The sequence below is a fragment of the Polyodon spathula genome, chromosome 17, assembly GCF_017654505.1.
Source record: "Polyodon spathula isolate WHYD16114869_AA chromosome 17, ASM1765450v1, whole genome shotgun sequence".
In the NCBI taxonomy this organism is placed as follows: domain Eukaryota; kingdom Metazoa; phylum Chordata; class Actinopteri; order Acipenseriformes; family Polyodontidae; genus Polyodon; species Polyodon spathula.
This window is the reverse complement of record NC_054550.1, coordinates 101,695-126,655: the sequence shown is the minus strand read 5'-3', so window position 1 is coordinate 126,655 and position 24,961 is coordinate 101,695. Positions and strand designations below refer to the sequence as shown.

At 35.4% G+C, this 24,961-nt stretch overlaps 1 protein-coding gene across 1 annotated transcript; it reads left to right on the top strand.

Moving 5' to 3' along the window:
- The first annotated feature begins 1,508 nt into the window (after positions 1-1,508).
- On the top strand, positions 1,509-18,783 carry LOC121330236 (synaptotagmin-9-like). The gene is made up of 7 exons (XM_041276588.1): positions 1,509-1,976; positions 7,328-7,679; positions 7,923-8,469; positions 15,717-15,837; positions 16,701-16,872; positions 17,729-17,858; positions 18,111-18,783. Exons 1-7 carry the CDS (start codon positions 1,829-1,831, stop codon positions 18,183-18,185), a joined length of 1,545 nt encoding a protein of 514 aa, XP_041132522.1. The 5' UTR covers positions 1,509-1,828; the 3' UTR covers positions 18,186-18,783.
- The last annotated feature ends 6,178 nt before the right edge of the window (positions 18,784-24,961 follow it).

The following is a 24,961-nucleotide window of genomic DNA, read 5'->3' as shown; positions in this document are numbered from 1 at the left end:
TACTGCATCACACTGGAGTTCTCAGACCCAAAGGTTGCATGTTCCCATATAACAAGATTGTGTTGTTATGAATGCTACCTCATAAGTTATTCATTCATTTATTTGGCTTGGAGCAATTGTTGCTGGTTTGGCAAGTATAGTGTGCACCTACTATCCTACACAGAGTATCTGTCAGGCAGGTCAGTGGACTTCTGAAAGTTTTTTGTTTTTTACCTTCACTTTTTAGAATGTTTCCTAATGAGAATCTTTTCACAAAAGCTGCATTTACACCCAAGATGAAGCTGGATTCTAACCAAATTATAACAGGTTATGGTAAGAGCATACTTTATCCCTGATTATACTGATATATAGGAAATCGTGTATCTCTCAATCTGCATATGGTTATGTAACATGAGACAGATTAATGGTGTTAAAATGGAAACGTGTAATTTCAAACTAAAACAACAGGCTGCAACAGGAATGGGCGTTTCTTAGTTTGTACAGAAAACATTTAATTAATAAATATATGCATTAAATTAAAGCAGTTAACCATTTCATGCATGAAACATTGTAGTTTTGGACACCTATTATATACAATTTTCACTGGAACATTTCAGTTCTATTGTTTTATACGGGGACAAAAATAACATCCTCATATGAGGTCACCATGCATTTTGTCTTCCATATACCCCCATATAAACACTAGAAGACATGTGTTTCTGTCCCCATATTAGGTCACCATGCATGAAAAGGTAAATTAATGTAAATATGCATAATTCATTTTAGTGCATATTAAATTACAGAATAACAACACTAAAAAGCAGTAGCCCAGGGGCTTACATTACACCCTAGAGTTTTGTTTCTAATCTATGCATGTTTGCTATTTTATCACCACTTGATGATTATTATTATTATTATTATTATTATTATTATTATTTATTATTATTATTATTATTATTATTATTATTATTTTGCATAACATGTCATTAATTTTACTTTATAGATATTTGTTTGCATGTATTTCTGTATCTGTATATTCAAGTCACAATCACTACTAAATTTCAAAAGTAACCCTCTTTTGCATCTATAACTTCAAATTGAAGTGTATTTTCTCAACATAATACAGAAAACGTCAATCAAATTAATGTCCAAATAACTACAAATAGATAACATAAGCTGTATGTATATCCAGTAAATGTGTGCATGTGTACTGCAAGATTATATGTATCTATGAATACAATCTTTCTTTATATTTATAGCGTGAATTCTGTATGCATCCATCAAAGTGGTGCTATAATGTAATCCTTATGTCATCAGTTAAAGTTTACCTAACGTCATACCAGGAACACTAAAGCAGGATAACATATCCAGTATGAAACGCAGACAGAAATTAGCTGTGCAGTTTGAACCCAATCAGGCTGGAAATCCCATGGTGATCACACAGAGAAGTGAATGCTAGCAGAAGTGGTGAGCCATTCATGCAGATTCTGCGCGAGCGTCAGTTCAGCACCGGCTTCAGGGAACAGCGCTCTACTGTAGTGCTGAAATATTCGAGACTCTTGGCATGCAACCAGTGGTCTTGTAGTTGTTGTTTTTGTTTTTTTTTCAGGATCGCTTACTGGGGTTTGTCAATCACAAGTTTAACCAGTCGGGAAAGACTAGTTAGGCTTCCAATAAAGATTGAACTGGATGGTTTTTGCATCAGCTACGAGGAGGGGGGCGTTTGTTCTGTAATGAAGCGTGCTTTGTGCTGACGAGTTGCACTGTGTGTCGTGCATCGGTGTCTAAGGGTATCGAGTGGTGTGGTGTTGCCCAAGAGCCCCTCCATTCAGAAGGATGCTGGTGGGAAATGCCTGGCGACAGAGAGGACGAGATTTGTCAAAAGGCACTGCAGCTCTTATCGGATCTCTGTTCTAAAGGGGAGGTGCAAAACGACAGCTGCCAGGATTTCATAAATTATATCCGTTATCTCTCCATACCCCGGTATCCAGATTCAGGTAATGGTAACTCGATCACCCTAAACTAGTATTTTTGGTCAACGCCATATGATTTATTGAATAGGACTTCTGTTTTAAACTGCTTTAAATACTTTTTGTAAAAATAAATAAATAACAAAGCAAACAAAAATATGCGAGTGAGATATCGATGGGTGAAATTATATTTGATTTATTTTTCAATTATTTTGCAATATATTTTCAATCATAACTTTGTAGCTGAAGGATGGCGCTCCAGTACTCCAGCTACCTCGATACAAAAAAAAACTGCAACTGCCACGCCTCTAGAAATTTGTCAAAGTACGTCCATAACCTGCTTTCCACGCTGTACGAATAAGTCAGGGTTTTATATTTTAATTCAATTTTAGTTCGTTAAAACAAAAATACTTGTTTAATTGGCTGGATTTTCTTTAATCTAAAAACAATAATACAAGTTGTGTTGCACATAACAGTTGACGGCATACCGGTAAGTCTTAACCAATTCTTAAAATGTTGCTTACCAGGAAATAAAATAAATTTACATATTGTTCTTTATTCTACATGTAGTTCTTTAAATAAGTAAATTCCTATAGTGAACTACGTGCAAGCATACTTATATGAAAAACAATGAAAAGAGAAATGCAGACATTATACTGGAAAGGGAAAATGAGACCGTTAAGTTAAAATGAATACATGCCCCACCCATTGAAAGACAAAAGCTTTGGTAAAATACAGTCGCTAATAGTAACGCCCTGATGAAACCTGACATAATCTCATGTACATACTTGCTGCCTCTAGTCTTCTATAGGGTTACATTGTGTTCATTACTTGAACTCCATGTGAACCTTTATAGAAAATGTCACCTACTGTGAGTAGTTATAAATGGTATAGAAAGAACTGGATTAAAAATAGTACACATTTACTTTATTGTGCTGCACTTCTGATACTATGCAATGTTCAGTAGATTTTCAAGTAAGTGTATTCCAGGAATAGCAGCGTGTATGTGATATTCCCTGGCACTAGGAGGTTATTCAAGCAATGTTACATGTTATAAATCATAAATGATCTCTAGCATATGTGCCTGGCATTTACAAAACCCACTTAAAATAAACCTGAATAATTGAACATTTACTTGATATTTGAAGCTTCTAAATGTATTTGATTGTGGATACTGGATCAATATAAATGGGGGAGGTGGGAGGAGATATACTACAAATATATTTTTCATGAAGCATGGTTGACAACAAGGAACCCAATTTTGCTAAACTGAAAATACCAGACAGCTATGCTTTGCAAATTAATTCAAGCCATGCCTCTTAAAAGAAACCAGCACAAACACCAACTGCGATTAAACAGGTATTTTAGCAAGATAAAGTCAGTGCCCTGCCCCACTTCGATGAGAAACAGAAAATCCTGCACATCAAGGAATTCACACTTGAAAAGAAATAAAGAAAGCTGTGAATTCAGATCTCAAGACTTGTTTATGCCTGCATTACAAAGACAAACACAAAATATTTAAAAAAAAAACACATTAAAAAAGGTCCAGTTTTGCTTATAAGACTATAAAATATAGTAGATATTTGTCAATCGGTTTGCTTAATTTATACATTGTTTTAAAAAAGATATATTTTTTCAGTGTTTGTAAAATATGCTAGATCAACAACAAAGGAGACTGAGGTACTGGTGTCCAGTGATAACAGAAACCAGTGCAGGCAACATTAACGAGTCTAGATGGCTCAACCTTGCTGTAAAGGAAACATCCCTTTGCTCATCCAGTCCTTGGTCTCTCAGAAAGACTGCATGCAAAAGGTGTCCATTAGTGCCAATTACTTCTAAACATTGCCCACATCACAATAACAGGTAATGAGAAGCCAGCAGACTTTTTCACTTCATAAGAGCCACATATTTCCACAGTTCTTGTTCTTTTGCTATCCTGACCAAATAATAGCACTGAACTTGTACCCCATAAATATTTCTGTAGCATTCCTGTGTACATTTGAGTCCACAAGCCCATAGGAACATCAGTAAGAGACTGCATGATTTGTGTGCATGCTCCGCTAATATGTCTACAAGGATTATACCTGACAAGAGAGTCCACCAAATGGTACCTTCTACTGAAGTAACAGAACCGACTACTATAGGAAAAGTATATAAAAAAAAAAAAAATTGGTGTCCACTGTTCATGCAAGGATGTAATTGCCAGTTGTCTTTGATCATGCAAACAATAATTTCAAGGTTATTATATAGCAGTTCCGCTGCTTAAAATCTGATTGGGTTTGTTAATTTGCAGGTAGTAAACACTCAGTATTCTAAAATGCACTGCTTTCTATCACCCAATTATGTTAAACATAAAGATAATCCAATTAAATTAAGCTTACATCAGAACTGCAATATACTGTAGTAGACTGTAGCAAGAAAAATGAACAAACAGAAATTGGGTCAGGGCTCTTAAACTCAAATAAGATCCATTTAGATCCCATCCAAAAACATTGATACTTCTGGTCCAAATTCCGCTGTACACCCCTAGCATGTAGCATGTAAGGCTTTTGTAAATGTTCAGACATATAACAGGACATATTTAAGATGTATGAAATAAAACCATATCACTAAGCAGGGTTGGACCCAATCAGAATTGGGTAAACTGGAGAAATGTTTGGTTATTTGTTGATTCACTTGCATTTTGAACCTTACCAAGAAGCAGATTGAGTTCCAGTGCTGTTGGTTTAGAAACATTAGGGTTAACTGCCATCAGCGGTTCATTTCTTTGTCAAAGGGGTTTGTTTAAAACCTGTATTGTACTGTAGGTATTCATCATGTATCTTTAGACTTACAAAGGTAAACATGTCAACACGTTAATTTTAATAAATATTTGACAGGATATAACCTCAAGCTGTTCACGTACTGTGTACAGAACCATAATCTTACAGAAAGCATTAAATTGGTGTAATGAAGTTATGCTTTAATCTTACCTTCACAAGAAAACCACTTCATCAAGCCTATTCTGCCACTAGAGTGTATTTCGAAAATGCAGGTATATCTGGGCTCTGGTCTGTCATTCATCAAACTTATAATATTACCATAGTAGCAACAGATGAAGTTCATGAAGAACACAACAAAGTAATTCATAATTACTGGAACTGTGCATTTTGAACCAACCGAAGTTAGAAACACGAGTTTGATGCTGTTGGACCCTTTCATCCACACTGCCTGTGAATGTTACAATACTTCAGCACACAGTCCAGTAGGCAGCAGGTAGAGTGCTGAAAGGGTTAACCCATCAGCGCAAGAACTTAGAATTCCAGGAAATGATTTGAAGCGACAGGCTGTGATGTAATTGGGGTTAACAGTTTCTTGCTCTGACTAGGCACTGTACCATAAATAAGGGGGTTGATACGTTGACAAGTCAAACTGCTAAATTGCCTGTGCCTGTGTAGATCCATTCTAACTAAATACAAACAGATACTGTGTATAATCATGCAGGAGCAAGCTGATAAATAAGCACAATATAAATAAATATCCTGTTAGATAAAAATGGAAATTTCAATGTTAGGGCTTTTTAAAAAATGCTGTTTAAATGGAATGTTATGCATCCATTTCATGACATAGGGCTGCCTTACTGATTATAAAAGTGAAGCAATCTTTATTCTCTTACAGTCTGGAAGAACACAGTATCTGTCATGCATAAACATGCATTTTCAAGCTGCGAGTGGAAAATGGAGAAGGCTAAGCAAAAAAGCATCAATTTGCCCCAAATTATTTTTTTAACCATCCTTTTTCCAATAAAACTATTCACACAGGAAACAGTTTGTGCTTCAGAAACTAAACTGATTTTTTAAAGCAGTGATATGATCTTACCTCTTGGCTTATTTACTGGTACATTTTAAAATAGCATTCCATATTTGTACACTTATTAGTGGCTTAACAATACTCTTACATGATTGTAAAAATGTTTTTTATTACCTCATACTACCTTGAATATAGGCCTACATGGTAACATCTAACTGCTGTATAGTTACATATTTGTATTATATTCAATGGCACTATATAGAAAACAAACAAACAGTTGTCTACTTACAAAGCTCTTACAAAACCACATTTCATTCAGAAATATTTTGCTTTGAGTATTACTTTTGACTAAGAAATGCATAAGGACCTATTTAAAAGTATCACTTACCAGCTCCAACTTCCACATGTCATGTTTAGTGCTAATGTAGAGCTATCTGGAAGTGGCCAACCAATGTTTAGCCCTAAGTTCAAATGGTTTACTTCCCATAGAGTACAATGGAGTTTATTTTCTTTATTACATTCTTGCGCAACTTTTTTTTTTCTGACCAAGTGCTTTATTTTTTTTACTCACTGGGAGATCCTTTTTTTATGAGGGGCCCTGTGGACAGGAAGCATAAGCCCCATAATTACAGAACACTTTAAGAAGGTCAGGCTCTTAAACTCACCTCTCTAAACCACAAATAAGTTGTTTTTAATCAGCATGTAAAGCAAATGTGAATTGCATGAACTGCCTCGTTAAACTAATCGACTTGTTATGAGTTCCCAACAAATAAGGTGACCATATGACTTCGTGTTCAGCGGGACTGTTTGGGACAGTTCAGGCTTTTCAGCTCAAAACCCAATGCATTCTGGAACATTTTACCTGACTCAGGTACCATTCACATGATCTCTTTCCTTTAAGAGAAGCAGGACTACGCTTACCAAAATGCATTGTGTTGTGAGCTGAAAAGCCTTTTATGCATATGCTTATGTTTATGCTATATTTATAGGCTGCCATGTGTTTATTGTAGAAATTATTCCTTGAATTGGAATGGTGTTGCTCAAAATACTACTTTTCAGCAGTCAGCCAAAATATGAAATTATTAATGATGGAAGCTCCATCCAGCATTGAAACTCCCAATGCGTACTACTTCAAAAAGATAAATAAAAACAACCTATTTAGAGATTTTTAGGCAACTGGTTTTGGATGTGACTATTTATGTCACTGATGTAAAGCAATGAGATCCAAAGAAGATGTATGCTTGATTTAAGAAAATAGAACCTATTAAAAAATCTGCAGTGGATTTGAACAAGAGAAAAATAAATAATAAGACCTCAAGTGTCTGTAGTCATTCACTAACATATATATCCTCTGGACTACATGCATTATAAAAGTTGACTTTAGTAAAAGCATAGCAAAGTGTAAGAAAGCAGTAAAAGCATGGTAAAGCCCAGACAGACATGCTAAACAATATTTTAAAAACATGGTAAACTATGGTAAACTATGGTAAATGCATAGTATAGCCAAGGGAATAAAATGTGGGCAAAGGTGAACAGTGCGTCAATATCCACCGTTCCAATGACATTAAGCTTCTGCTTCTTTTTTGCAGATGTGTCAGTGAGCTTGCTCTTTCTGGTTGTGACGGCCTGTGGACTAGCTCTCTTTGGTGTGTCTCTTTTTGTCTCTTGGAAGCTGTGTTGGATCCCATGGTGTGAACGTAGCATTTCCTCGGCAAACAAAGAGAGTCAGCTCGAGCAGCCCACATACACCAATGTGGAGGTCAACGACAATGAGTACAGCCAGGATTATGTGAAGGAAGCCACCGCAGTTCCAGAGTCTGCCATGAAGATCAGTCACACCTCCCCTGACATCCCGCTTGAAGCCCAGTCAGTGGTGAAAGAAAACTGCTTCCACAATGTGCGAATGCAGAGGCAGATTACTGAACCAACATCTTCTGTTAGGTTAGTTGCCTTTTTTTGGCCATTTTTATGCGTGGTATGAGCTTGTGTTACAAGATAAAAACAGTTTCCTTGCAGGGTATTTATAGTGTAGCCCAGAGAAAACTTGACAGTATTAGACCAAGAGTGTGGTCTAAAGAGTAATGCATCTAGAGCTTTATAAAGGTCCATGCCAGTCGATTTCTCCAGTGTATGTTAAATGATACCATAATGGTGGATTTAAAAATATATTTTTTTTTTTCAAAGGCACAATTCAATACGGAGGCAACTGAATCTCTCCAACCCGGATTTCAGTATCCAGCAATTTCAAAAGCAAGATTCCCTCACAGGTCTTGGACGGATTAAACCTGAGCTTTACAAACAAAGATCCGTGGATACAGATGACGGAAAGAGAAATAATAGCAAATCCTGTGGAAAGCTCAATTTCATTCTTAAATTTGACTGTGACTTGGAACAGCTGATTGTTAAAATCCACAAAGCGGTCGACCTGCCAGCCAAAGACTTCTCTGGCACATCAGACCCCTATGTGAAGATCTACTTACTGCCTGATCGCAAAACCAAACACCAGACTAAAGTGCACAGGAAAACTCTGAACCCGGTGTTTGATGAGGTCTTCTTATTCCCTGTGGCCTACAACGAGCTGCCGTCGCGAAAGCTGCACTTCAGTGTGTACGACTTCGACAGATTCTCCAGGCACGACATGATTGGACAGGTAGCAATAGATAATTTTTTAGATTTGGTGGATTTTCCAAGAGAAACAAATCTCTGGAGGGACATTCAATATGTCACCACGGTAAGTATCTTTTTTTTTTACACAGTTTATAATTGAATGCATGTTTATTTTTTTATTTTTTTACAATCTTTGGAACTCCCTTCCAATCACAATGTGATGTGATAAATTAACTCCCTCAGCAACTAGGAAATCAGAGTTATTAATGGGGCAAACTAGAAATAGAGATGTTTTATTTTTTCAACTAAAATAATTAAACATCTTTACGCAAAAGGTATAGCTTTCATTTGATTTTTAGAAAAAACTGCTTTGAAATACTATATTCAGAAAAAAAAACTATTTTAATCAATGTACTTATTTTGGGCTGGAAATAATAAAGATGGTCCAAGTTTAAGATAAATCAGCCTTTGATGGTATAACCGCTTAAATATTGTGCCAGTACCTACTTAGGTTTGATAAACGGCTTAATGAAAACTTCAGCATCCAGTACAGTGAGCATGCAGCAAAAACTGTTTTTAAATGAAACCCATCACAACACATAACCATCATAAAGAACAAATAACAATGTTTAGGGGTCCTAGGAGATAAATGCTCACAGATATAGGAAACATTTATTGTAAGGGTGTCCGTTGCTATTAAGCTAAAATATCATACATGGAAATACAAATGCCACAAGGAACTGCATCCAAAACTTGTGTTTCGATGCCAACTAGAAAATTTAATTTCTGTTCACTGTTGCTCTCAGAACATTGCCACTTGCTCCCATTGCTCCACAGATAATATAATCTATGCTCAAGATAATGAGACCTGTCATGTTGGTATGAGATCTCACTCCTGCAGTCATTACATCATTCATCAGGTTCCTATCTGTTCCCACTGAGATTCATTCTACTTACTTCTGCTCCCAGAACAAGGACATTCTGCCACCATTGAAATCACAGTGCTGGCTCTCTATCGGTGGTAATCTTGGGCTTTAAAACTGTTCTGGAACACATACAAGTATAGTTTGTATAGTTTAGAAAATAACGGCTTGTGCTGTAAATATGTATGTTTTAATTTTAACTGCAGCTAAGTAATATCATTTAAGGTCTCTTGATCTCAATTTTGTTTTGATGGAATAACTGCTTTGAAAATATGTTCAAAAGAGTCTTGAAATATAATTTCCTTGCAGTACTGAAAGAAAGTTGGAGTTGCAGATTTAGGAAAATGTAAAATAGAAAAAAACATTACTTTTGTGTATCTTCATGTGTATACAATTGCTTTGGACTGAATTCAAACTTAGAAAATGAATTCCTCCTTGTAAATGATTTTTGAAACACAGTTGGTATCAAATGTAGAAACAGAATTTAAGAATAAGGGGTGGCTGTACTAAGATGGGCCAGTTGTAGCATAAATGTACCGCAATTTGCATTTTCATTGCGACTCTTAGCAAAGTAAACATTTTGTCATATATACTAAGAGAAAATATGTTAATGAAGAGAGCCGCAATATACTAATTTAAATATTTATTGCGTCTTCTTAGCGAGATCTCTAGCATTGTGAGAGTCATGCAAAATTGTTCAAATAAATAGTTGAGTTGTGGTTTTCTGCAGCAGAGGGTGCACAGGGTGCCCCAAGGATAAACTCTATAAATGCAAGAGTTTTATATATAAAATGAAAGGTAGTTTAATCCCATCAGATTCTACAGTGGGGCCCCCACCTTCACCCCCAAAAAGCTTTTTGTAATCATACAGTAGCTCCTCACTAAACCAGACATGTTTGTCCAATATAAGGAGGTGTTGGGTTTAAAAAAAATACAATAAAATGGCATACACATACATTTATAGTGCTCAATGCATTTTAAATGTAAATCATTGGCTGAAATAACACTAATGTGTTTTGGGTAGGCTGCACATTACATTATGTACAAATATTAATCTGTACAGTAGGCTTATACAGTATACAGTACAGTAGTAAAATCAAATGAATACCCAGCACACTTTCTTTTTACTTTAGCCTACCTGTAACATAAAATAAATCATGCTGCTGAATAAGAGATTATTTTAAATTGAAACTAAATGATTGTAGCATGTTTTTATTTTTTTCTTATTATTTTTATTTTTAACTTGGCCTACTTAGTAGCCTAGACAATTGATTCAAAATAGGTCATGGTCCTATACAGATGCTCAGAATGAGCTGGAGCGGTTAGTGCCACATGTGTGCAGTCTATTGCTCCCAACATGCTGGGGAAACAAGAAATGTCATAGAAATTTGTTTTCAAGGCTTGTAAGTACACCCTGCCTTTTGTGAAAATTGGGCACTTCGGTGTACGCCTCAGAAGTGCTTTGAGCACAGCTGGCAACAAACAAGAAAACGCAGTCTGGGAAATGTCAGCAACAATTGCGACTGTTTAAAACGTGCTTTCAAAAGTGTTGCAATTGCCTGCAGCTTTCGTACATTTCATTATAATATTTGAAAACCCTCATTTGCGCTTTCTCCGCCCCTTTTTTGCGGATTTATGCAGGAACGCCTAGAAATACATATTCATCTGAGCTTAAACTGCAAAGTAAAACTGCTGCCACAAAGCATTCCCTAAAAAGTTGCAAATAACATTGCGCTTGTTTAGAACATTTCACCCTAGACTTCTGACTTGTTTGCAGCTAGTTCGCGACTATTGCAACAGACGCAAAAAGTTTAGTACACCTACACCTAAGGGTCTAATGGCCCAGTCAGCGGTTCAATAAGAACATGATTGGAAGAAAGACTTAGACTGGAAGTGTCAAGGTTGCCTATCCACAGCTCACAGGAAGATTACTGTAATTTCAGCTCACAGTACTACCCCTTTTCTAAGGCTGACAAATATTATCTTGACAGGATATCATGTGAAGCAGCTCAGCAGATGCCTTGTAGGTGGTTGTTGATGTAGTGCTGTTGTTGTGTTGAGTCTCAACATGAGAAAATAATCAAAAACCTGACTTCTAGTGTGAATTATTATATTATATTATTATTAGTAGCAGTGGCAGTAGTGGTAGTAGTAGCAGTAGTAGTAGTAGTGGTAGTAGTGGTATTGGTGGTAGTTTTACTGTAGCTGTAGTTGTATGTACAGTAGGTTTATCATTCTCCACTAGAAACAAGAAGATGTGCAATATCTATTGGGCTATTTTGAGGTAATAGTTTGTTAGTTAAAAACATACTAACTGTGCCTCAATTGCCATTGTATGCCTCTTGGTCAAATGCCAAACCTTATTTAAATACAGTATTAGCAAGAATAGAGCTTAATTCTCAAACTTCGTAACATTAAACATGTTGAATAATGTAAGCTTATTAATTACAAAATAATGGTGAATTTTATTCTGCATACAAAATGAGATGGGTGTAATTGCCCTGTTGTTGACTGGTAAAAGCTCAATGGAAGTCCAGAGATAAAGTCTCTGGAGGTGGCATTATGAAAAACTAAAATGTTGTTTTGATCAATGGTCCCAACAGTACAGCTTTTGAATAACAATTTGAATGAAGCACACTTGAGATCAGGAAAGACAAAAAATTACCTCCTCTTTTATTTGGCTCCAGTTTTGTCTCAGCCTTCTTTTAAAAAGAACAGAGCCCAATAATTAGCTGTATTAAATCATCACCTTCAAAAGAACCTGCTGACATTTACATTAGGTTATCAATCACTTAGCATTAATTACCTGCAGAACTTTGCTAATCATTTGTATATAATTTCACAACTTCCACATTGAATATATGAACAATTATCATCAGTTTGACAAATGTATCACAAATTGGCACCAATTAGACATTAAAGTATAAACAGGAATAAACAGGAATATAACAGTTGTACTTAGTGGTGGTGCAAAAAATTACTTTGGAATAGACAAGATCATAATCGAAGATCGGACAGGTATTGATTGAAATATTGAAATATTGAAATAGTCAGGCTTCGAGTAGAGCACCACGGTGACTAATCAGTTAATGAATCATTAATTAAAAGCCATGGCTATCAATAAGCGATACATCGATTAATTATTGCATCTGCACAAGATTCATGTCTAGTTTCTATGCTGCATTATGAAAATAGAGTATTCATTATAACTGTAGTCTGCCATCTTGGGAAGATGAGAAACATTCTGCATTGTTAACAAAACCATACAGGTGATTAATTTGTGTAACCAGACCATATCCCAAGGCAAAAGGCTATGTGACACACAGATATACTTAGCACTGTGGATATGTTATATCTCCCCAAGCTGAAGTAGTTATAATTCATAACTCTGACCTAAAGGCATGGTTTGAGAAGATGATATAGGATTGAGGGAGGCACTTATCATTATCCAATATTATTCCCATGTCTACCTTGTTCCACGTTCTCCTTTCTGTGTCTGTGCTTTAGAATCTTTGAATTTGGTTAGAGCACAACTCCTCCACACTGGTGAACCCAAACAAGGTGGGTGAATAGAGCAGGGAGCGACAATGCTCAGAGTACATAACAGCGATCAGTTATTCATGCCTTGAGACATGATGCATTTTAATGCAGTCCATTATCTGGAATGCTTACCCCCCCCCCCCCCCCCCCCCCATACTTGACATCAGACAGTAAATGAAATATATGAAGAACAGATATTTCTGCTTTTAGATTTTGCTATATTTTTTCTGTTTTCATACAACTAACAGCACATTTTAGAAGCTGTTTTTTTTTTTTGTATTCCCACCACAGCACGTCTGTAGCCTCGAACAGATTTCCCTGTGTAAATGAATTGGAATAAATACATGTTGACTTTGCAAGACAAGCTTTTGAGGTTGCATCTGCTTCACAAAAGATTTAGCTAAAGGAAGGTACAGTGCAGTACACTTATGTGATGTGTAACACTATTCAGCATTTGCAACTGATTCAGTATCGTTATTCATGGAAGTAAAATCAATTTTCTTTACAATAATGTTATAGTGTATTACAATAAGATTACAATAATGTTATAGTGTATGCATAATACGCATGCTACTTCCATGAAGTGAAGGTAGACTTTAATGATGGTGTGTGTGTGTATATATATATATATATATATATATATATATATATATATAGATATTTTTTAGAAGGACTGAAGTCTAAACTAGAGAAGCCCAACACCTTCTATGATTGTTCATATGGTGACAATTTCATTAGTCCAGTTTATAGCATATAATGTAATTTGAAACACAGTAGGCCACTGGCACTGGAACACCATTGGTTGATCTAATAAACAAATTGCACTTTGCAATATACAGTATACAAACAAACAAACCCCTATCACGTTAGATCATTTACACATTAAATGAGGTTTATTCATCTCCCATTGAGTCCAGTCAGGTCTCTGTGGGGCTGATTAAGCACTGTTACTATATGCCACAATGTAACCATGTGGTCAATACATTTGACTCCAGCTAGATGTACATGCAGTGAAACTACATTCTCCACCATTAAAAAAAGTAGCCAACAAGCCTCAAGGTGAGGTGAAGTGTTAGACATATAATTGTATAAGATGGACTCCTTCAGTTTTCTGCCAGCTGTATTAAATCCCATTGCTTAACTGTAATTCGATTGATCCAACACAAGTATCCTACTTTTCCCATCATTCTACCGCTGATTTGATTTCAGGACTTGAAAATGGAGGGAACTGTCATTCTATAGTTTTATAGTGGAAGTAGAACATTAAATTACCAGTCTGAAAGGAATTAGTTTCATGGAACCACCTTCAATTTAAATATTTGAAAAATGTAAGTGCTTCAGTGCTGCTGTGTGATAAAATACTATACCTCCACCTTGGTGCAAGTGTGATTGAAGTCTAGTCCTATAAATGCATGATATGTTAGGTGTTCTGTAGTACAGTATGGTATACTGTATTGAATATGTATAATTCTAAACCTCATGGAGTAAATCGATCAATATCCCACAGGTCGATATCGTATAACTCACTTTAAACAGAGACATACATTCCAAACACCCTAAAACAGCATATTCGTAAATATAAACTAAAAACAAATACAAAAAAATATCTTCATGCACAAAAACATTTGTTTGATTTATAATAACATTAATACCTCTCACAGGGATCACTAACTGTAGACAATTATGTAGCAGGTTCTGACCATTGTGTCAGAGATTAATGCTTTCTTCCAAGACAAAGCACACATGTCAACCATAGTTGTTCGATCGAAGTTCAGTTAGTCTTTAAAATCATTCCTAAATTAGTAAGCTTGTTAATGTGCTGATGAAAATGTTATCTTTACGTGTCTCACTTTGACTGACTACTTGCTACACTACCCATGTATATGTCTGATGTGTATTCCTTCAAAATCTTGAGCCCTGTATAAGGAAAGGCAATGGTATGATTACTTTTGTGGATTTGACATAGCCAGCCACAACACTATCTCCTTGTGTTCAGATCACAGACAAATGACATGCAACTGTCATTCTTCTGTAAGGAATAATTTAGACTATAACTATAAATACTGTACCATTGGAAGTAGACAATACATTCGTCAAGTAACCTCTAAAAATAAATAAGCCAGACTTGACTCATCCATCAACATAACCTCAACCCATTGGAAGCTCTACCTAAATCTTTGTAGACTACCAGCGCGACCTTTGTGTCATCATGCTATCTGCAGTCTTGAAAAAGATCCCTGGGTTGTCTGTACCAGCTCACAGTGGACTGGAAATCTTTTAAATCAGAGACCAGTTTATCAGTAAAAAATTGAGAGAGGACAATCCTATTTCCTGAATAAATTATGATTAATATATTATATATATATATATATATATATATATATATATATATATATATATATATATATATATATATATATATATATATATATATATATATATATATGAATAAAAAGGCTTCATTGATTTTGATGACGGGACCTAATAATGAGCATGCAGGAATTGCTGTGGTATTGCTCTGAATCAGAATTTGTGTATTAACAATCTTTTCTATGAGAAAAATAAATGTTCTCTTTTGATCTTTAATGGGGCTGGATAAAACATGCTTTGCATAAACTGAGATTTGCTTAAAAATGTAAGATACATTATTTCTAGAACATGAGGAGAATGTGGGTCATGATAAACGTGAATTCAGGGTTATATTTCAAACCTGTCTCATACACCTGATTAGAAAATCAGGTTAATCACACATGCGTTTAATGATCCATTTATTATGGCTTTGACAGTGATTCATGTTCTTATAACTTGCACATGATTCCTATAACCTCTTATTATTGTTTATAACGCATGTCATGAAGTATTACTGATTGTTTATATTTAATAAAAAAAATATATTTTCTTTTATTAGGATAATGTGGATCTTGGAGAGCTTATGTTTTCTCTGTGTTATCTTCCAACTGCGGGCAGATTGACTATTACTATGATAAAAGCAAGAAATCTGAAAGCCATGGACATCACTGGTGCATCGGGTAGGAGTCTTTGTATTATTGCATTTGTCACGTCTTCTTAACCACTGCATGCATTAAAGCAGGCAGCTGTAAATACTCCCAAACCTGACCATAGTTATCTTACAAAAGAGCCAAATCAAAAACAGTAGCTTTAAAGTCACAAAGCCACAATAGTGCAATGAAACATTAAGCAAACATCATTTATTTTTTGCATTGTATTGAATTCCCTCTCTGTTATAAATCATTGAGTATGCATTTATACTTGAGTAGAGTATGTTACTGACAATATTAGATAATTATAAATAATAAGATGCTATAACAGTGCACCGTGGTAAATAGAACTTAGAATCATTTTTGTATTGATTATCGACTCCTTTAAAAACATGTTGATAGATGCTTAATAAAGTGTAGAGCGACCACCACTAAATGGGAGAAATGCTGTACAGTATACTTGCTGTGGAAAATGTGTGAATTGTCTTTCTCATTTGTTACCAACAGGTACAGTGAGTAATGTATATAAGTAATATAGATGAGATAAGCAGCATTTTGCAACATATTTAATGTCACTCCCAGCTTAGAAAAAAAAAACATGAAAGTAAACACAATAAAAATTTTCTAGCTGTTTTTTGTTACAGCTGTATGCTAGCTAAAAGATGCTGTTCTCCTCATTGAAGGCATACATTTACTGACCTATATAAAATGGAATTCGTAATGAAGTCTTTATTAATCTCCTACCTTTAAATGTGTACCTCTCTCTCTCTCTCTCTCTCTCTCTCTCTCTCTCTCTCTCTCTCTCTCTCTCTCTCTCTCTCTCTCTCTCTCCACTGTCAATTCTACATTGATTCATTTCTAACGTGCCACACTGTTTTTTTTTTTTTTAACAGATCCCTATGTAAAGGTTTCTTTAATGTGTGAAGGAAGGAGACTAAAGAAAAGGAAAACATCTACAAAAAGAAACACATTAAACCCTGTCTACAATGAAGCCATAGTCTTTGATGTTCCTCCTGAAAATATTGACCAAATTAGCCTTTTAATAGCTGTCATGGACTATGACCGGTGAGATACATTTTTTCTTTCAGTTTTTCTGGACTATTTAAATTAATTTTCTGTTCAGCACTTTCTTCACTTTCAGCCACTTTCTCTTGTGAGGAGTGCAGGGGAGGGCAGTGCGTTCCTTTGAAAAGGGGCGGAACTGACAGTGATGTGAACCAATCACATGTCAGAGGGAGATTATTGCCCTGTGGTTTAGGAATGTTAGGGCAATAGTTCAATCTGTTTTTGCTCCTATGATGATGTTTTAACCAATCACAGGCCAGAATTCCAAGCACTTTCATATATACATATCAGTTTTAATCCTTTTTCTTTCCTATCAAAATGACTGCAGATCAGTATGCGAGCTCTATTCCAGCTGTCAAGCTATTTGCCTCTTTTCACCTGTCAGACCCAAACAACTCAACCCTGATGTCTGAGGCCCAGCCTGAAAGCCTCTACTTGGACTTCTTAGACACCTGACCAGTAGAGGTCACTTTGGTGAACTAGCCCTATCTGATATTATTCTGTAACCCGTGGGAGTTCAAAGGTCAATGCATCCTGTGGCCTCCCAGGCAAGACTGCACGAGTGAACCTTGAACCCATATTCCCATGGCTCATCCTACCCTCCGAAAATGATTGTTTTGACTTGGTGAGCCACAGGGAAACAACAAGTAACAACTTGCATAAATAGCAACCAACTATAACTATGGAATACCCATCTGACCATGCTGATGTTTTCTTGCCAGGGGGCATATACTTTTTCATAGGATTTAAATGTTTGCCATAGTAACTGTTTTTTTTATCCCACATTAGTGATGACTTGTTAATTTTTTTTTCACACTAAACAGTAACTGACAATTTTAAGAACACATTTTTACAGTGTAGGTCACAATGAGGTCATTGGCATATGTCGAGTGGGCAACGGTGCTGAGAGCCTTGGACGGGACCACTGGAATAAAATGTTGATGTACCCTAGAAAACCTATAGCTCACTGGCACCCACTGACTGAGGTAAGCTTTTGTGTATTAAGCATACCTGATGTTTCAATTTACATGTGTGAGCAAGCTGCAAGCTAAATTACAGACTAATGCCTACTAAATATGATCAGAAATGAGAGAAAGACTGACCAGTTAATATTGAGGCAGATGGGATAATTACATGTTTTTTTGTTTGGCTTGAAATTGTGATTTTCTCATTGTTTTTGTTTTGATATATATTTCTGCAGCTGCAGATACTGCAATAATATATATTTCTCATTCCAGTGGGTTGGACAAGCAACTACAGGTGGAAGCCAGGGGGGATCCTGCAATTCTCTTAAAGCCCCTCCCTCGCCATGAAGGAGAGGGCAAGTTACGGTCTGGGGTGATACAGCAGACAAAAAGAGAAAAGCAAAGAAGAGCAGAGATGCAGAGAAGCTATTGCATGGGATATGGTTTTTGTTGTAGTCTTTCAATTGAAGTGTGTACACCGAGATAACTTGAACTCCAACTTGTTTCCCTCACATGGGAATGTTTTCTTTTGTTGCATGCTGAGTGGCCAATCATTTTTTTATTCTCTTATAAAAACTATATATGTTACATTTAAGAGGCATTACAGTTGGCTGTGTTTTCTAAATAGTCCTAGTGTATGTTTTAAAACAACTGTCTGTATCACACATGCTATCTATATGGGTTTCTTTTAATATAGTGCATGGCTTCTTATTGTGGGATTTTAACATTTCTGTTAATGTTTGGAGAGAATAAAAATGTGAAACTACTACCGAATATAAACATGAGGGAAACGTACTGTGATTTCTTCTTTATCTACAATGTATCTACTAGAATCTACAATGTTCGGTAACACATTTTGATAATTGTATTTCCTCATATATTCAATTTATAACCTGGAGCTTTGTGTTGTGTGTTCTTCATTGTGGTTTAGACTGGTTGCTTTTCAGAAATAGTATCATTAACAGTATTTTTTTTTTTTTTTTTGGTAACACTTTAGTTTTATATATGTATCGAATTATAATATGTATTACAACAAATATAACATGCTATAGCAAAAATCCAACAACTATATTGTCATTCTGTGTTATTATTTCTTATCAAAATATGCATTCATTGGTAAAATTAATAACATGCTTATAGATTGTACTGAGCTAATTATAAGAGTTCCTTGAACTAGAGTGTTACCATATATACAGTTACAGCAGCTGCTTGGAGGAGTCTCGTACTTGCACTTTACAGTATATATAGCTCCTCTCTCTCACACATTGAGGGTTCTTGTTGAAGTGGAAGTGAGAGGTGATGGGAATATATTAAAACGTATTCTGCATGCAGACATTATTACTAATATATGACACAATGGGAATTACCTGCTAAATAATTCACAAATGCTAGACCGAAATGGAGTTCTTAAAACCAAGCCACAACAGCAGTGATTCCAGATTCAAAACTTCTACTTGAATCTAATGCTGATAAAGGAGAATTGTTTTCTTTAAGTCAGTCAGTTTTTTTTTTTTGCCATAAAGCTCCCTGGTGTTACTTTATTTCTGAATTCACCACAAATACTGTAGCATTAATTATCATCTCCTTAGTTATTTTATACATTGACTGCTGAGCAAGTAAATCTACAGATTTACCGGTTAATCTATAAATTTACCAATTTTACACAACAACCGTAACAGATAGATAGATAGGTAGATAGATAGATATCCTGAAATAAATTATTTTTGAATCATTTAAACCTATTTTGTACATCCAAAAAAAACTTTTTGTTGTTTCATTTCTAAATATAGGAAAGGAAATGAAAGCCAACCTTTATGCATCTCTAGCCAGGCAAAAGCCCTTCACAGAGCAAAATGCCAATCTAAGATTCTGATGAGATAGTTCTGTTTCTGATAATCCTTATAAGCATCACTACCTTAATTTAATGGCTCAGACTTGTCTAAAAGAATCGAAACAGCTGTCTGATTCCTGCTGTTCGTAGAAGATTTGTTCATTCATTATTATTTAGAAAGTAGACAGAATTCTAATGAAAGTGCTCATTAAACCCTACATGTTACCTAGTTCATTGATGGCTTCTAATAAGCACACATGTCACACATGTCTAACTACTTGTATACACTGTTCTTATCTTGGAACCTTTGCAGCTGTTCCGTCTGAACAGCTCTGCTGCTCATAAGGGAAGGAAACACAGTGATTTTTTTTTTTTTTTTACCAAACAATTCAAATGAGAACAAGTACCTCTTAGAGGTCTGTCGTTCATATCTCAGGAGTTATGATTTATCAACCAAGTGAACAATGTAATTATTAAACCATCACATGGCACATTTTTGCTGTATACCAAATGAAAGTCACTTAACCTGCAGTTTCTATCATCTGGGGATTTAAAAAAAATGCTTTTAGAGGGAAACTATGTCAGAATGTAATTATTGTTATATAATAGCTATTGCTCTTAGAATGCAATCAAAAGAAGGTGAAAATGATTAAACTAGCAAATTAGAATCTTAAACAAGTTTGCTTGAAGGGGAAAAAATATGCTATTTCATGTTGTTGATTATTTAAATGAATCATATACAAACTATTTGGACTCCCTAATAAAACATTGAGATGTATTTAAAATGTTCCAAAATATAACCTTTTGTTCTGTGTTAGAATTCAACAACTGATTGATTCAAGATAGCTGAAGAGTCTCAGTAACTGTCTGCAAAGCAATCTGAATCATTTGGGGAAGTAGACAGTTGATTGGTGAGTAGAAACAATTAAAAGTCATTGGATGATGATCACAGTCAATTATTTAAACAAAACACTGAAGAAAAGGAAAAACATGGAATGGAAAACAGTTGGGTGAGTGTTAAGCTATCAGCAGGAACGTTTGCTCAGATGAAATAAAACTGAATAAATATATCACGTGTGTACGACATACTACTAAAGTACTAAAAACTAAAGTTAAAACATTGCAATTAACATGCTTTGTTTAGGGAATCTACAAGACAAAACAAAACAAAATGACCTGCATCTTCTGTAAGACTATTAAAGATGAAATGATTACAGACTGTTTTAAAAGAAAGCTAAGTACTCCAAGGTGGTGTACATGAAAATCTATTGAAAGTTAACTAGATAAACAAACCTTTTGAAGAAATCTGAGTCTCCAAAGATACATATTTTGAACACTTTTCATGAGTTTACACCAAAATGGGTCCCTGGGTTCAACATTTAAATAGTGACCAGAACAGGTGCTCGACCAGCAATGGAGCGTTGCTTGTTAAAATAAACCCCCATAAGGACTTTATGAAGATGCAGACTACCATTATACAGGTCTACTAAAGCAAGATATTACTTTTAATATATACAATTTAGAAAAGGGTTTATTGAAACAAAGTGTTTATATTTTTTTGAAATTGCTACCTCAATTGCGAATGGGCATTTAGAAATAAAGAAGATCCAGAGACATAGTTTAGAAATGAAAGCTGTGTCACTCTCCTGATGCTTTCTGACATAAGCTTTCAGTAAAATTACATATTGAGAGTATTTGAGATATTGAATCTGGCAGGATCTGTTTCCCTTTTTAACAGCATCCCTCCAACTAAGTGCATGCGTCTGATGCCAGTAGGGTTTTCTGGGTGGGGGTGGGGGGGGGGGGTTCTTTCATACAACCTATACAGACAGGATGCCTGACTGCTGCCAGCATATTCACTATCCCTTCTGTTTAAATTGTCCGTCGAGTAAAGGGATCAAATCAACAAGTGCCTATGCCATCCATGAAACTATTGAGACTTAGAAATGTTTCTGTTACTCAGATTGTGTTGTTAATTAACACTCCCTGCAGCAATTAGAGCATTTATTATTGTTAAACTTATATTACATTTTCTTACACCACATTTTTAATACTAGCCGATGGCTTTGTTTTATTAAAACCTGTAATTAAAAATATTAAAGACAAATGTCCTACATGATATTGGGTCTATTAGTGAGTCTGTCATCTATAAATATTAAATGTGGTCAAAATGAACACATCAAGGATTATGTTTAAATCTGGCCTAGTTGCATGAAGGAAAGGAAAAACTCCACAGAGAGAGGAAATCTCTGGGAACCCAACTTCATAAACAAAACACAATAAATTTGAAATAATTTAAACAGAGAGCCCTAAGCATATCTGAGGACAACTGTGTGTAACGAGCAATGGTGATATCAGAAGCTACTGTACTCCTTTAAAAAAAAAAAAAAAGTAAATCTGTCTTTAGCTTTTCAGCAATGCCCTACTGTGTTCTCAGAAGGAATCACACATGGAGGTGCACAAATCAGAAAGGTCCACAAATCAGAATGGTACCTAGCATCCTGGGAAAAGCTGGTGAAATATATTTATATAAAATGATCTTCTGGTTGAGATTCTACTGGGTTATGGCCTACTGAATAAAAAATACTGGGAATACTGGGAATGCTTTAAATATTTAAAAACTTTAAGGGGTAGATGTGCTAAAGTGTTGCGGCTGTTGCAATTGTCGCAAACCAGTTGCAAGCGAGTCGGAAGTCTAGGGTGAAATATACTAAACAAGCGCAAGGCTGTTAGCGACTTTTTAGGGAATGCTTTGCTGAAGTAGTAGTAACATAATAACATGTTTTTACATACAAACAGTACAGTTACATGATAATAATAATAATAATAATTCAACAAATACAAATACAAAATAACACAAAACATAAAATGCGCACAGGGGGGTGGGGCATGCCCTTCACAATTCCAAAATTAGAATCCTAAATATTCACTCAGTGGTGCTGAAAACAAAAAAAGTTAAACGCCAGATCTCTCAGCCCTTGTTGGTCATAAATTAATATCTGACATAAGCCCTGAGTTATTAAAGATATTTTCCAAGCTGTCAGCTTATATAATTATTTGAGTACTACAATGTTCTCCAAGCCCTTGTGTATCATTACAAAGACAAGCTCGTCTGAAAGGCACTTTGCATATGCTGATGGAGTGCATCTCTTCAATCTGCAGCAACTCCCTAGAGTCCCCATGAACTCATTCTCTGTGCATATGAATGAAAACTTTGGCTAATGTCTGGGCAGAAAATTTGCATAGAAAAACCATTAAGCCATGATAAGGTTATTTCATTCAAACCAACAATACCCCCCACCCCTTCTCCCACCTTACACACACTGTCAAAGGATATGCACATTAATAACAGCTACGAAAGAGAAGAGGTGCTTCGTGGCAGAATAAAGCACTGTTATGTTGCCCATGCACGTGTGGATTTAACAAAATAAATAAAAAACCCTTAAATTCTCTACTGTTGTGGGATGTTTTAAGAATTCATAATCTAAATCTTGAAATGGTTTCTGCTTTCCCTCATTCACTCATAATGGACTATGAATTACACTGTGATTGGACTCTTAGATTTGCTTGTGTATTTTTGAGACAGCCAACATATCAAGTGGTACTGTTCTATTGGTGGGTATTTCCCTTCTCACACATCTCATTGCTTAGTGAAAATTTGATTGAAGCCATTGAAAAGCTGCCAGAAAATGATGTAAATATAATCTCTTCCAGTTGAATATACCTTGTTCTGTGGTGCCAAGAGGGCAACAAATTCAGAAAGCATGCTGATGTCACACTATCAATTCTCTGGACAGCAAGGTGTGTCAGAATGTTCTATAAGAAAATCTTGAGCTGTACAATTGGTACATTTGTAGCATTATGTGCACTGCTGGTACAGGCATATGTGGTAATCTAAAAGTCTGTTTTGTTGAACTCAGTGCAGTATATTATATTATCGATTAAACTATTGTACATTGTTGCAGATTTCTTTAACATCAGTCTAGGACAGTTCCAAGAATCTATGCATATAAAACTTTGTAGATACAGGAAAATGATGCTTTTAAAAGCAATGTTATAGTTATAGATCTTTTTGTTGCAACAGAAAATATTTTAGCGATCCATAATTTACTGTACAGCCAAATGCCTTTAGGACTAAAGATTGTTTAAGAATACTGATAAGTGTTTAAAAGTGTTACTAAGAGAAATGTTATACTTCAGAACTCAAAATCATAGGAATGTAAGGTGAAGTTTTTCAAAATTAATTTTCATTATTTAATACCTATTATTTAAAGTATATTTTCAAACCCGACCACTGCTTTAAGATTAATAGAGTGAATATGAAGCGTGGTGCCGAGTGTTATTATTTATGTTCTGGTTTAATGAGGGAGCCAATGGCCACTATTGAAATGGAGGTATGAACAAAGCAAGCTGTTCAGTTTTAGGGACAAGCTGTACAGTTCCCACTGTCGTGTGAAACACTGAAGAGCACAAATTTAAAATGCACAAAAAAATAAATAAACACCCAAATCATATTTATTTAAGGTGATGTGATCCTGTCACAAATATTTATAATCTACAAACAAAATTTAAATGCCCTGGCCAATTTGACGTTTGTAATAATGAACATGAGAAAAAAATGGAGGCAAAATGAAATGTGCAATGTACCTTATCAATGTTGTTGTTTTCTTAATAACAACACCAGTGTTATAGATTTGATACTGGGAACTGCCCATAACCAACAAACACATTTCTTAATAAAGAAATTTAAAATGACTGAGTTTAAAACAGTACGATTGAGCAGAATACCACCAATTTATTTATTTTAGTTTCCTCTTGTTGATACTATTATTAGTAGGACTATTTGGTTATTTAGTAGATACCTTTATCCATGGTGCTCAGTGATTATCAAAGGAATCCCTAGCTGATACAGAGAACATGTACTTCGGTGCCAGTTCCCCCATAGAGCTTCAAGTATCTTCTAACATTTCAGACAGATTGGGTGTATTTGTACTCTGAGACATATATCTCATGATATAGCAACATCATTAACAACATCATGTATAGCAAGAAACAGAATCCCGCTTAATCAAACCTCTTTATCCACTCAACATGGATAGATGGCTAGCTCATGTAAAATTATTCTGCCATTACATGAGGCAGATTGCTCTAATACTAAGCACGCTTCCTGTCATCAAATCTGATATTGATGTAGCGGAAGGACGATAATAGACTGAAAATTAATTAAATTGTAAGGGCTCCTGAAAGGCGTTCATTTCTATGATCTCATCGATGGTTTTTAGTAGCCAATTAA

Excerpts from the sequence above, each read along its gene's own strand:
- LOC121330236 (XM_041276588.1), top strand. The coding sequence starts at position 1,829 with ATGCCTGGCGACAGAGAGGACGAGATTTGTCAAAAGGCACTGCAGCTC. Across the intron at positions 1,977-7,327 it reads ACCCCGGTATCCAGATTCAG|ATGTGTCAGTGAGCTTGCTC; the intron begins GTAATGGTAACT and ends TCTTTTTTGCAG. Across the intron at positions 16,873-17,728 it reads GCTGTCATGGACTATGACCG|TGTAGGTCACAATGAGGTCA; the intron begins GTGAGATACATT and ends ACATTTTTACAG.